The 13,809-nt window shown below is 51.1% G+C and overlaps 1 protein-coding gene across 2 annotated transcripts in view; it reads right to left on the reverse strand.

The window, feature by feature from the left end:
• FAM83H (family with sequence similarity 83 member H) overlaps nt 1–13,809 on the reverse strand; it is a 31,426-nt gene that overhangs the window by 7,628 nt on the left and 9,989 nt on the right. For both annotated transcript variants that reach the window (XM_059723588.1, XM_006260555.4), the window contains exons 2-4: nt 3,594–4,058; nt 1,911–2,075; nt 1,468–1,592 (exon numbers count right to left, since the gene is read on the reverse strand). In XM_059723588.1, the coding sequence (XP_059579571.1) occupies nt 1,468–1,592; nt 1,911–2,075; nt 3,594–4,043 (740 nt within the window). In that variant the 5' untranslated portion in view covers nt 4,044–4,058. The remainder of the gene's footprint in view (nt 1–1,467; nt 1,593–1,910; nt 2,076–3,593; nt 4,059–13,809) is intronic.

Here is a 13,809-nt window from a genome sequence, read left to right on the forward strand (position 1 = left end):
GATCACAAAATGCAGGTGCCTCTCTGAATGAGGAGCTGCTGGTGCAGGAGGACCCTTCCAGTACCAGTGTTCCCATCTGCACTCGAGCACTGACCGCTGTCCCAGAGTTTCATAGATTTCATAGACATTAGGGCTGGAAGGGACCTGGGAAGATCGAGTCCAGCCCCCCGCCCAAAGGGCAGGACGTCAGCTGGGGTCATAGGATCCCAGCAAGATAAGCATCCAGTTTCATCTTAAAGGTGTTCAATGAAGGTGCTTGAACCACCTCTGGCGGCAGGCTGTTCCAGACCTTGGGGGCTCGGACAGTAAAGAAATTCTTCCTTATGTCCAGCCTGAAACGGTCTTGCAGGAGTTTGTGACCATTCGACCTCGTCATCCCTTGGGGCACTCTGGTGAACAGACGTTCCCCCAGATACTGGTGGTCACCCCTGATAAACTTGTAGGTGACCATCAGATCACCCCTGAGCCTGCGCTTTTCCAGGCTAAAGAGCCCCAGGGCTCTCAGCCTGTCATCGTAGGGTCTGCTTCCCTGAGCTCTGATCATGTGCGTGGCTCTTCTCTGCACTCTCTCAAGCTTCTCCACATCCTTTTTGAATTGTGGAGCCCAAAACTGGACGCAGTACTCCAGCTGCGGCCTCACCAAGGCCAAGTACAGGGGGAGAAAGATGTCCCGGGATTTGCTTGAGAAGCATCTATGGATGCGAGCCAGCGTTTTGGTCGCTTTACTAGCCGCAGCATCGCATTGCAGGCTTATGTTCATCTTGTGGTCAACGATGACCCCCAAGTCTTTCTTGCATAGTGCTAGCCAACATAGCACTGCTGAGCCTATAAGGATGCTGCGGGTTTTTCTTCCCAAGGTGGAGAACCTTGCATTTATCGGCGTTGAACACCATCAGATTCTCGTCCGCCCACTTGCTGAGCCTGTCCAGGTCAGCCTGGATCACCCACCTAGTTGTTCCCACGCTAGTCATACACATTGTTCTTCACATCCTGCCTTTTCACGCACAACCTTTTTAGCTACTTAACTTGTTTTGTGACAGCACTTGTAAGTCAGGTTTAGCAGCGAGCCAAAAATCAATTATAATTTGACTCTCTCTCTCTCTACTGCTTTCTCTCAGAGCATAGCCACTGAGGTGACAGCCTGGGCTTATTAGAGCTAGGCACTTTCTAGACTGTCATTGGCAAACCTGGTGTCTGCAATGCCTGTGGGCTCTGAAGTGAACTGTAGCAGCTACCAACCTTCACACAGACATGGTAAGTCCTGGATGTGAAAGATGCTCAGTGTCAGTTTTCTGTACAGCTGCCCTAGCTACAGAACTGCATGTCTTCCCCTGGAACTGCTGCTGTGCTCCATGGTGCTGGGCAATTCTGCTGCTGCTGTGAAGCCGACATAGCAAGAACCCACCCCTCCTACCAGCCTTTTCCCTTGAGGGAGAGGGGGCACATGGGTCCACGGCTCCTCCTCACCTGTAGTTACCACTCAGCACCACCATGCAGTCCACCAGCAGGAACTTCTCTTTCAAGTGGCCTTGGAACGACATCCCCGTGCGGCAGTAATATGTGGGACCAGCCACTGTCCGCACCCGCAGGAACTGCAAGCCAGCAGAGACGAGACTGAGACTCCCCAGGCAGCAGCTGCCCCCTGTTCCCTTTAGCTCCCCTGCCTCCCATAACATCAGCACTAGCTTTCCATCCATCTGCCTTCTGTCCAGGTCGTGTGTCACTGTGCTTCCAGCAAGGCCAACCCCAGCCCTCGCTGCCACCCCAGTGCTGGGACATTTCTCCCCTCTTGTCCAGATTCCCCTCAGCCTTGCAGCAGAGACACTGCTCCCTCCCCTTCAGCTTTTTATATAACACCAGACCACAGTGTCCCAGCACCAATCCTTTCTTGCATCCCATCTTATGCTCACATCCACACAGTTCAGGTTGACTTTGCACTTAGCAGCTGCATCCAAGAAGAGTTGAGAGTTAATTTCATCCAGCAGAATATAAACCGGGACCCTGCGAGCAGCAGCATCCAGCACTTCACTCAGCAGATCCACATCCGTAAAAATGTCCATTACTATAGCTACCACCTTTGGGGGAGACAGAAAGAGGGAGGAAGACAGCAAGGACATCACAGTTCTGTGCCTGCCTGCATATGACCTCTCACTGATGCCTGCTTAATTAAAAATCAGACAAGCACTTTTAACAGGGTGAGTAATGTGGGGGCAAACTGCCAGGGGCAGTGCCTCCTTTTTCTGCCTTACATTCATACTGGATGCCTTTTCTGGAAGACATTCTTGAAGCTGCCCCATACCTTTCCCCTTCCTGCTCCAGTTTAAGACCACATAGATTCATTTAATCAGTCCAAACTCTTGCATATCACAGGCAGTTTCATTGCAGCAAGTTACCTCTGCAATGTCCAGGAACTTCCAGGAAGATGTATTTTAGCCAAATAGAAGGCTCCCAGCCTGGATTTGAAGACATGAGCCATCACCTCCCCTGACACTTAACCATTGGTACAATTTTTCCCCTGCTAAAAACTGAGGTTACTATCTCATCTGACTGTCTGGCTTCAGCTTCTAGTCACTGTCATCTCCTGGTTTTTTTTTGTCATCAGACGCAAGAGCCTTTTAGCACCTGGTTTTCATTCCTCTGAAAGCATCTTAGGCACTGGGATGAAGTCACCTTTAATCTTTCAGATTGGCTAAACAAGTTCTTTCAGTCTCTCGCTTTAAGACCCTCTCTTCAGTCCCTGAATCATTTCTTGTGGCTCTTTTCTGTGCTGTCCCCAACATCTGAAGGTGGAGACTAGAATGGGGATGCAGGACTCTAGCCCTGGCCAGTGCTGTATACAGCTATAACCTCAGCCCTCCGCTCCTCTGGCTGTACACCCAGCGACCACCTGGCCCTTTGCTACAGCCTTTACATCTTTTCAAGCTACTGTTGCCACCACAGTGGCCCAGTATGCCGCACAGCCTGTATTCTTTCTGCTTGGGAGTGAGGAGGGTGTCTTTAATCCATTTTTGGGCTCCCTGTGTTTTAGAGCTTTGTAGGCCCCTGTCCAGCTCTAGGTACAAGTAGAGCAGCCTCAGCACTGCTCTAGCTTCTGTTTTCTTTCCCATGGTTCCACATGGGCCCTGGGGACCAGAGGACAGTGTAGTGCAGTGAGCTCTGGCCACATCCAGTTCACTGCTCCCTGACTCCCTCCTGGGCCAGGCACTGCAGGCAAGGACGAAGAGGCCCTGCGCCAGCTCTCTGTGTGCTGTCAGCCTCTGGACAGGAAGATGCTCAGGCAGCGATGTACTGTGGATCGCCAGCGCCTGGGGACCAGTGCTTGCATTTGTGCCCGCCCACCCCCTAGCAATACTTAAAGTTGTCGCACGATAAGAACTCTGAAGGGCCAGCCGCCCCCACCCACCCCGTTGGTCCACCGCTGATCTCAGGGAGCTGTTTCTATCTTTTTAAATTCCCCTGAGTGGCAGAGTAGCCTACAGGGTCTGGATGTGAGTTTGTCACAGAGAGTAGCATAAACAAGGGTTGCTGTGTTCCACCACCTCCTCCCTTCTCACTGCTGCAGCTCTGCCGGGCCTGGCTCATGCTCATCTCACCTGCTGTGCTGCTCGGATCATCCTGCGGGCCTCTTCTTTGATGCTGGGATTATCTGGAGGTGGTGGCTGCACCAAGGTAGTCACCTCTGTCCCCCTGAACCCAAAGACCATTGGCCAGCCCAGGTCTAGCTCAGGCACTGCAAGGTCAGAGTTCACTGGCCAGTAGGTCCCAGAAGATCCATCTGTGTCGCCACTCGGTGCGATATCGGTGTTACTACTCTCCTGGTTGGCATAGTGGGGCTTCTGAAGGTGCTGTATGATGTGGTCTACCTCTGAGCTGCAGAGGAAGTCAGGGGCTCCCTCCTCTGTCAAGAAATGCTGGTAACTTTCCTTCCCTTTCTCAGCCAGCACATCCAGCGCCAGACGGTAATACTCCTTGTAATGAGGTGGGAGATAGTTGGGGTCCAAGGGGTTGTCCCCCTGCGAAGAACACTGCGACCGGCGAGCCATGAGGGGTAGGGGGACCTGCAGGAAGGAAACACAGTAGGGGTTGAAGAGGCAGGGTTTGCTATCAAGCCACCACTCATCCCCAGCTGACAGGCAGCGCAAGAGCGTGTGCGCCGTAAAGTCGTAGAGCACTGGGGCTGGAAGGGACCTCCCAGCCCAGACAACCATAATCTAAACTCTACATAAAACTGCCATGAACCCTGCCACGGCACAGACCTATCACCATACCCTGCCACAGGTAAGGCAGGGGAACCATGGCAGCCACTGTCCTGCTCCTCTAAGATGTTTTCAGTAGACACTCAAGAGGCCCCAGGCAGAGACCATACCCCCTGCTATAGAGGGCAACACTCCCCCATCCATACCAATCCGACCACGGGGTAAAATTCCTTCCTGACCCCACATATGGCAATTGGTCTGACCCTGAGTGGTGACAGCAGGAGAGGCAAGAGCTGGGAGTTGTGCTTGACAGCAGTGAACACAACTAGGTTTTTGGAGTGCATGGTGTAGTAGCATGCGTCGGTGCTGCGGTGTCCTGGGAACGGGCCCCCGCGATGCAAAATGGGACTGTACACCTCATCGTGTGACACTCTGACGCTGTCATGCACTCGTACACAGCGATGTCTGGAGGGCAGTGTCATCTGGGTTGCTTGCTATCAAGCATCCTATGTGAGCCCTGGTTTCTGTTTTAAAGGGCAAGCGTTTTTGGAAAGGGTGTAATCCTTCCAGACACGAGCTGGACTCTGCTACAACACGACCTCAATCTCTCCTTCACAGCATCTGTTCTGTAGCAGGGCCTTCGGCAGCGAGGCACACATGTATGTCCCATGGCAGCGGTAGTGGCACTGGGAGCCAGTGCCAGCAGGGCCCGTGACCAGGTGCGAGTGTGTGACCCACAGGAAGGCAGATGCAGGTGTCCTGCCCCTGGGACATAGGTGGCTCTAGCGTCATGAAGTGCTGTCACGGAGGAAGGATGTGGCTGCTCTTCTCTGTTTGTTTGAAACCAGCTCTCTAAAAACAAGCCCAGGCCCTAGGACAGGGTCTCATTCTGGATGGCAACTGGAGCCGTCATTCCACCTCCCAGCCAGTGTGCTTGTTAGCTGACCCCTTTTTCCTTGAGAACGTCCTTTTTGTATTTTAACTGGAGCCCCTGAAGCATCATTTGAGTTTCCTTGCTCTGCCATTTTGCCCTCAGCTCTAGTTCAGCAGTGGGGGTGGGGCGGGAATGCCCTGCATGTGGCAAGCTACTTTAAGAAGGCAATGGCAGGACCCATACGCTGGCATCCGTGCATGAGTTGTAACCAGACACACCCTCTGCTCAGTCAGAAGTTTATAGGATCATAGGAGACTAGAGCTGGAAAGGACCTTGGGAGGTCGTGTAGTCCAACCCCCTGGTCAAGGCAGGATCATCCCTGGCTATACCATCCCACCCACTCCTCTTTGCACACTGCTCTCTGCTGTCCTTTCACAGCAGCTGATGAAGTGACCTCGACTTCACGAAAACGTATGCTCTACAGAGTGCAGAGGAGAGCCACGCGCATGGTCAGAGGGCAGGAAAACAGGCCTTATGATGAGAGGCTGAGAACTACGGGACTCTTCAGCCTGGAAAAGCGCAGGCTCAGGGGCGATCTGGTGGCTGCCTATAAGTATATTAAGGGTGTACATCAAGATCTGGGGGAATGTCTGTTCACCAGAGCACCCCAAGGGATGACATGGTCGAATGGTCACAAACTTCTCCAAAACTGTTTCAGGCTGGACGTAAGGAAGAACTTTACAATCCGAGCCCCCAAGGCCTGGAACAGACTGCTGCCGGAGGTGGTGCAAGCACCTACCTGGACTCCTTTAAGAGTCAATTGGACGTTTATCTTGCTGGGATCCTTTGACCCCAGCTGACTTCCTGCCCCTGGGGCAGGGCGCTGGACCGGAAGATTTTACAAGGTCCTTCCCAGCCCTAATGTCTATGACATATGTACATCTTATTAGTCTATAAGTTGCATATCTACCCCACCTTCTGCCTGACTGCAGACTAATACAGCTAACTACCTTTCTAAATCATGCCAGTAAAGTAAGTGTTTCTAACTTTTGAACATGTCTGCTTTTGAACATGTTAGGGATGGAGATTCCACCACTTCTCTAGGTACCTGTTCCAATGCTTATCACCCTCATAGTCAGAAAAGAAGTTCGTCCAAATCTCCTACCGAAATTTCCTCTGCTGCAGTTTGAGTCTATTGTTCTTAGCCTTGCCCCTACAGCCACAGAGAAGAGCCAGTCTCCATCCTCTTTCTAACCTCTCTTCAGGTATTTGAACACTGTTATCGAATCCCCCCGCTCCATCTTTTCTTCTCAACTAAATAACCCTAGTTCTTTCAGCCTTTCCTCCTAAGTCATGCTTCCCAGGCCACTAATCATTTTTGTTGCTGTCCTCTAGACACTTTCCAATCTGTCCACATCCTTTTTGAAGTGCAAGTCTCACCAGTGCCAACTAGAGCAGAAGAATCTTTTCCCTTGATTTGCAAGCAACACTCCTGTTAATACAACCCACTATGATAATGCATTTAAAAAAAAATTTTTTTTTGCAACAAGTTCATGTATGAAGTCATTTGTTCAGCCTCACGGACGAGCAGCTGCTGCTCATCGTCGTACAGACTGCTTTGATGGGGCATTCCCTTGACTTCTTAGCTCAGGGGTTTGCAAACTTTACGAGCAGCAAGCTGAAGTAGCACAGCTTGTTCTGTGGTAGGCTGGTGTTCCTGACCCAGCCATCACTGCTCCCTGCTGCCACACCTCTACATCCCATTCCCCATCCCCACGGCCAAACACTGCAGAAGCCCCCCACCGCTGAAACTGCCAACATCCAGGCTGTGTAGATAAGATAAAATCCTTGTCGTCTGGACCCAGCCCATGGGCCATAGGTCACTACCTCCTGCCTTAGCCCACGGGTGTGAGATATGTTGCCTAGTGTATGGTGTGTCAGTTTTAATTTTCAGAGTAAAAAAAGAAACCACATTTTTCCACGATCAAAATGAAACACCACTATATGTATATCTATCTATATATTAGTGGCGTTTCATTGTAATCATGGAAAAAATGTGGATTTTGGGTTACTTTTTTTAATCTAAAAACGGGGGTTATCAGAGAAAACCAGGATTCCTGGTGGTCACGGACAGTTCTGTGCTTGCATGGGTCCTGAGGAGCGTGCAGGGCCAGGGGCCTGGCAGCCCGGCGGGGCCTGTCTGGGATACGCAGAAGCACGGCCGGACTGTGACGGCTGGTCTGCCTGGGGCACAATGGAGCCTCGCTGCCTGCCTGGGGCTCAGCGGAGCCAGGAGTGCGCTCCCTTTCCTTGCACCCCCGGAGGCTGCTGTCTCATGGTGTGGATGTGGGGGGATGCCGGGCGTCTGTGCAGTGTTGCAGGCAGTCCTGGGGAAGACTGCGTGCAGGGCTGGGTGTTGAGACGCAGGGAGCTGGAGCAGGAACGTGACCCCGAGCAAACAGGGAGCAGGCACGGAGCTGGCCTGGGTGGCTGCCTCTGGCCACTAGCACGCGGCGTGTGCAGGCCCGGAGCAGAGCAGAAGGAGCGTTACGGCCAGGCGGAGATCCCTGGGTAGGGCAGAGGCCCTCGGCAGCAGGAGGAGCCAGCAAGCAGGGAAGCCCCGCTCCCAGGCTCCCCTCTACCTGTGAAAACCGATCCCGAGGGCAGCACCCAACACCTGGGCTGGATTTCACCAGACGGGAGCAGGGAAGCGCTGACGGATTGACACGCCTGGAGACCCTGCATCGCGGCCTGGCCGGGCTCACAGGGCAGAGCCAAGGTGGACGAGCCAGGCCTCGCAGCACAGCGCCTAGAGCAGGGAGCACAGCAGGCCCTGCCCCACCTGGACCTGAAGTGCTGCCCCTGCCCGCCATCATCCTCCGCCGCCTGGGCTCCCCCCGGGTCTCCCCAGTGCTGAGGGCACTCTCCTCAGATCCTCCCAGGGCAGAGGCAGGCACACCTCCGGCCCTGCAGTGGGGACAGCTCCCCCCATGTCTAATAGCCTGTGACCTGTAGGCAGTGAGGGACAGCCCCTGATCTGCAATCCCTGGGTTATGCTTTTAATGGATTAATACATTTCCAGCAGGCTGATATCAAGCTTATGTAATACAGAGGACAAAGAACAAGAACAAAAGCAAAACAGAAACACTTTTAAACAAGAACACTTCTGAAATGCTGCTCTGCACATGCCAGCGGATCCTGAACAGAAGCTCAGGGGTCGATCAAAATCAGCTGTCCCTTGGCAAGCGATCGGCTCAAACTGGAAGGGGAGTTCAGAATGGAGAGGTTTTAGTTGGGGTTAACTGGACTGATACCAGTGTCTCCATCCTCCATCCAAAATAGCGTCTGGAGTTTGGGTTTTTCACCCTATGAACCTGGAATTCTTCTGTCTGACTTAATCTGCAAGACATCTGCCTTCCTTTATATTCTGCATGGTGTCAGTTTAGTAGCAACGGTGAAAAATTGCTCTACCAGAAACGGAAGGGTTAACCCGTACTGTTCTAATGCAGGTGAGCCCAGAGCGCTGTCTTGGCCCTCGTTAGAGAGATGCAATTAGGAAGCTTGGAACTTTAACTCAAGGCTTCATCAGGCAGCCGAGCGAGGGTAGAAAACGTGGCCTGTTCTGCTTGCAGGGAAACTGAAAACCCTTAACAGCCGCCTGTGAACCAAAGCCTCTAGGCCCTGCCTGCAGCTTTGCAAGGGGCTGATTGTGCAAACCAGGCTGTTGCTCTTATCAGCGACTTGGCTCGGAAATATGGGCAGAAGGTTGACTGCAGCCTACAACACTGCTAAGCCCGGTTATCCAATGCGCGCACGAGCTGATCTCATGCCGGTGAGCAAGCAGAGCCCTGCACCGCCCCAGCAAGGTAACAGGCAAGACCCAAGCGTTGGAACGCAGAGTCCACAGACGGGTGCAGCTTTCCACGAGTCTCACAAGGCCTTTCTCCTGGCCAGCTGCTTAAAGAGCTTAGCTGGGTCTATATTGCTAGTGCGCTGGCTGCACTTTTAATCCCAATAACTCAGCAGGTGTCCTGATCTCGCCCCATGGTTGGGCCTGTCAGGAAAAACGTCCTCAGAACTGCAGTGCTCAAGAATCTGTTTCAGACTCGATCTTGGAGGCTCAGATTTGCAATCGACCCACCAAACCCGGCAGCGGTGGGCATCGCTGTAGGTCACGCGAGGACAAAAGCACACCACTTACTGCTGACACTTCCTTACCCCCTACTCGGGAAGGTCCTTAGGCATAACTGCTTCTAGTTACTACCTATTCGCAGTTACTTTTTGAGATCACAGTAGCAAGGAGAGAGCAGCACAAAACCTGGATCAAGGGGGGAGGGGGCGGGGAGTTCATTTCTTGCTGGGCTTTTCTGGGAAGCATTTGGTGGGTAAGTGTGGACTTCAGCTGAGACACTGAGGTAGAAGCCTGGGGCAGTTATCTGCCTCCCTCAGGGCCCAACGTCAACGTTTCTAGCAGAGGGTGTGTAGACCGTCTTCCCTTTCATTCTCCAGCTCCTCATTTGTTCCTATGACAAAGTGCCAGAGCCTGGCATGACTGCAGACAAGGGCAGGCATGTACTACAGACCTTCTGCTCCATCTGGACTTTACCTGTGGTCTTGTGAGAGAGGTTAAGCTCCCAAAAAACAACATCTGGGGAGAGAAAGAGCCCTGCAAAAGGGTGTCCTGTTGAAGTCTGACCGTTTGGCAATCTCGTTCACCCACAAACACAGAGATTCTGGCTTAGCTGAAGAATGAGTTGCTCTACCACCCAGGGAAATGGGGGGGCGGGGGGCTTCCAATCAGTTTAAGGGTTTCCACTGGTGTAAATGGAGAACTCCACTTTGGCCAGCGATCTGCTGCTCAGAACGTGCATGAGCTGTAGGGAAATCAAGCCAAAAACATTAATTCTGGAAACAATAACGTGACACCAATCTGCACCAGCGCATCTGGCCCAGGGACAGAGCTACAGGATCACAGCTGGGCAGTGTGTGTGGACTCGGCCCGGAGACGTTGCCCACCGCAGCTCCTGCTGTAATCAGCAGCAGGCGCTCGGTCCCAGGCTTGGTCAGCTGGAGCTCACGTGATAAACGCCTACAGCAGTGCTTCTCAAACTATCTCATGTGGCGGACCGGCAATTTTTTTTCCAATGGGCCAGGGACCGGTGCCCGGTTCAGCCGGTGGCAGCAACTGCGTGTAACAGCGCTACACAAATGCGCGACCGGCTGTTTCTTTCTCTTTCCTCGCCTCGCACGACGTGACGTCACCTGGAGTGTTGGAACGTACGAACATGGCGCGAGGACAGAGCAGTGTTATGCTTCTGAAAATATCTTTCTTTCTTTCTTTCCTGGCGACTCGCTGCGGACCGGCGACCGGTGGCTCGCGGACCGGCGGCTCGCGGACCGGCACCGCTCCGCGGACCCCCACTTTGAGAAGCACTGCTCTACATGACCATGTAACTCCTTTCATAGAAGGCAGACGTATCCCAGTTAAAGTTCGTTTCCTGCATAAGTACTAAAAGAGGGTGCCAGCATAAGCAATAAAACACGGCAGCGGAGCGAACAGTGGGTGTGCTGAGAGCTGAGATTTTATAAAGTTTTACATGAATGGTTTTCCTATTGCTTTTCCCATCTGGCCCAACTCGTGCCATTGTTAATCTAGTACTGGCAAGAAACTGTTGAAGATCTCCAGCTGTTTTATTCTAGCAAGGAAACATTTCTGTAGCTAATACTGTGCGTGCTTCTTCTTTCTGTGTAAACTATAGTGTGCCACTAGCAGAAAATAGGAGGAGCCCAACTGTCATGGCATTGAGGCCCTGAAACCAGGAAGCTGATTAGGTGAGGCATGTTTACACAGCAGGTCATCTGGCTTTCTCTACAGTAAATGTAAATAGATCTCAGCTCACCAGCTTCCTTACACTGCAGAGCCTCAGACACTGATGACACTCGAGCTCCTCCTGTTCTCTGCTAATGGCACGCTACACTTTGTCTACATCATTTTGTAACTCCTTTCATGAAAGGGAGAAGTGTCCCAGTGAAAGTTCTTTCCTGCATGTTCAAATCCTTGAAAGACTGCCATGAAGAAGACAGGAATATTATTCTCCCTTACAACAGAGAGCAGGTTACAAGATAACAGGTTTAAATTGCAGCAAAGCAGATTTAGATCCAATCAACGGTGACAATTCCTAATTTATGAACGATGGGACAGTGGAACAAGCTTCCCAGGGAAGATGTGAGATCATGAAAACCTCCAAGGAAGAATCGAGATAGGCATCTCCCTGGGAGGGCCCAAGGATGGCAAATACTGCATCTGAGCGGGAGGCTGGGCCAGATGATCGGATGATCCCAGCAGGCAAGCCATTCCCCATGCTGCAAAGAATAGCAAGAACCTGGGGATATCCATCTAACCTCTGGGAAACTTTCCCCACCCCAGACCTCACAACTGATTTAAACATAGGCATATGAGCAAGACCCTATTTAGGCATTGAAGAAAAAAAGATTCTCCACACTAGCTTCACATCCCACCTACCTATTGCATCTCCAGCCATAGCTGATTTCTGATGCTTCAGAAGAAAGCAGGGGAGAAAGAAAAACAAACTCAGGTTATATCTAGCCAGTTGTCGGGGAGGGGGGCAAGGAAGAAGTGGAACTCCTTCTTGACCCTTCAGGGTGAACCCTGAAGCATGCGATTTTTATCATTATTGTCTTAACGCAGAACTACAAGTGTCTTGAGCATGATGAAGGCGATACAGGCATCCCTGTTCTTTCCAAGGTCCACCGTGATAAGCGATAAAGAAGGGAATTTGTCGGTTCCAAAGCCAAAACCAGCCACCCAACCATCCAGTCTGGCCCCCAAGCCCCATGCACACACAGGCAGTAGAAGCTAGTGAACGCACACATTTTAGAAGATATCTAATCTTGTAAAGACACTAAGCAATGGTGAGTCAACCATTTTCTCTCGTAGACTTCCAATGTTCAGTTACCCTGACAGCTATGAAATTACATCTTATTTTAAGATTCAAATTAATCTAACTTCAGCTTCCAGCTATTGGATCTGATTATGACTTTGTCAGCAAGGCTGGAAAGCTCCTTGTGTGAGTACCTGAACACAATGATCAAGTCCCTGCTCAGCCTATTCCTTGATACCTTGAATGGCTTGAGCTCCTTCAGTCTCACACTGTGAGGCTTGATTTCTCCTCCGGATAACTGTTCAAAGAAGAGTCACAACTCATTTGAGTGTTTCCATTCATCTTGAAGTGTCGATACAGCATATTCTAGTCTAGTGGATACAGAGCACTGTTGTGTACAGGGACGGTTCATTTCCCTACTGGTACTGAAAGCTTACAACCAGCAATGATCTGCACAACACCCCAAATCTTTCTTTAGCTCACTTTTTAGGACAGGCTCCCACCCAGACAGTATGTCCACTCTGTGGACAGTCTCCCAGCCTGCGTTCTTGGTTTCCAAACATTGGTGCATTAAAATGCTTGTTATTAGTCAAGCCTTGGCCAAGGAGAAATCAGCCTCCTGGTATAGCAACACAGCTGCATTTATCAGCTAGACCTGTAATGAGATCAATAAAGACAACTGGCTCATTTGGCAGGACCTACCTCCCATGAACCAGGTTGATGGACACACATTTACCCTGTAACATATATGTTAGCCTCTAATGTGATATGAATGTATAGATTTAATAGAGTTCATAGACATTAGGGGCTGGAAGGGAGCTTGTGAGATCATCAAATCCAGCCCCTCTGCCAGAGGCAGAAAGTCTGCAGGGATCAGATGAGCCCAGGAAGATAAACATCCAAATGTCTTTTGAAGAAGTCCAGACTAGGTGCTTGCACCACCTCTGGGGGGGAAGTCTGTTCCAGACACTTGGACTGTAAAGAAGTTTTTCCTTATATCGAGTGTGAATCAGCCTTCTGTGGCCGTTAGACCTAGTTATCCCTTGGGGAGCCCTGGCGAACAACTGTTATCCCAGATCCTGGTGTACACCCCCTTATATACTTATAGGCAGCCACCAAGTCCCCGCTGAGCCTTCTCGTCGCCAGGCTGAAGTCCCATGTCCCTCAGCCTCTCCCCTGTAAGGCTTGCTCTCTTGGCCTTTGATAATATGCGTGGCTTTCCTCTGGACTCTCCTGAGCTTATCCACATCCCTCCCGAAGCGGGGGCCCAAAACGACACAGTACTCCAGCTGCAACCTCACTAAGGTGCTCTTTTCCAAACCAAATAGAAGCATTTATCAAACACTCCCACCTTTTCTACATCATTAACAATTTCCAACTCAAAATTGGCCTAGTCCATTAATAGGTTTGCTTTTGATCTGACTTAAATAGAAGGAAGTGTTTTTGTCCTTAATCCTGCTAGCCATAGATTTTCCTGGTGCCTGTACCTTTCCTCACAACTTTCTGCACTTAACAATCAGTGCAAGTTAGGGCGCAACTCATCATCGGAAGCAAACTCCTTGCTAACCAACAGGCACCAAATGGGACACAACCTGGCCTTAACAATAAACCTGAAACCTGTCAACTCCTTTGTTCTGCTACCACAATTAACACCCCCCAGTGAAACCATCGTAAGTCACGGATCCTACATGTCTATCCCGGGATGTGGTACATCTCATCCAGTGCAGCACATCCTCTCAAGGAAACAGTGTGTGAAACTGCATTCTGGAGTATAGTTTTCTTCCAATCACAGAAAAAGATAAAGGGCAAAGAGAGACATGAACACAGATAGGAGAAC

Source organism: Alligator mississippiensis, chromosome 3, assembly GCF_030867095.1.
Source record: "Alligator mississippiensis isolate rAllMis1 chromosome 3, rAllMis1, whole genome shotgun sequence".
NCBI lineage: Eukaryota > Metazoa > Chordata > Crocodylia > Alligatoridae > Alligator > Alligator mississippiensis.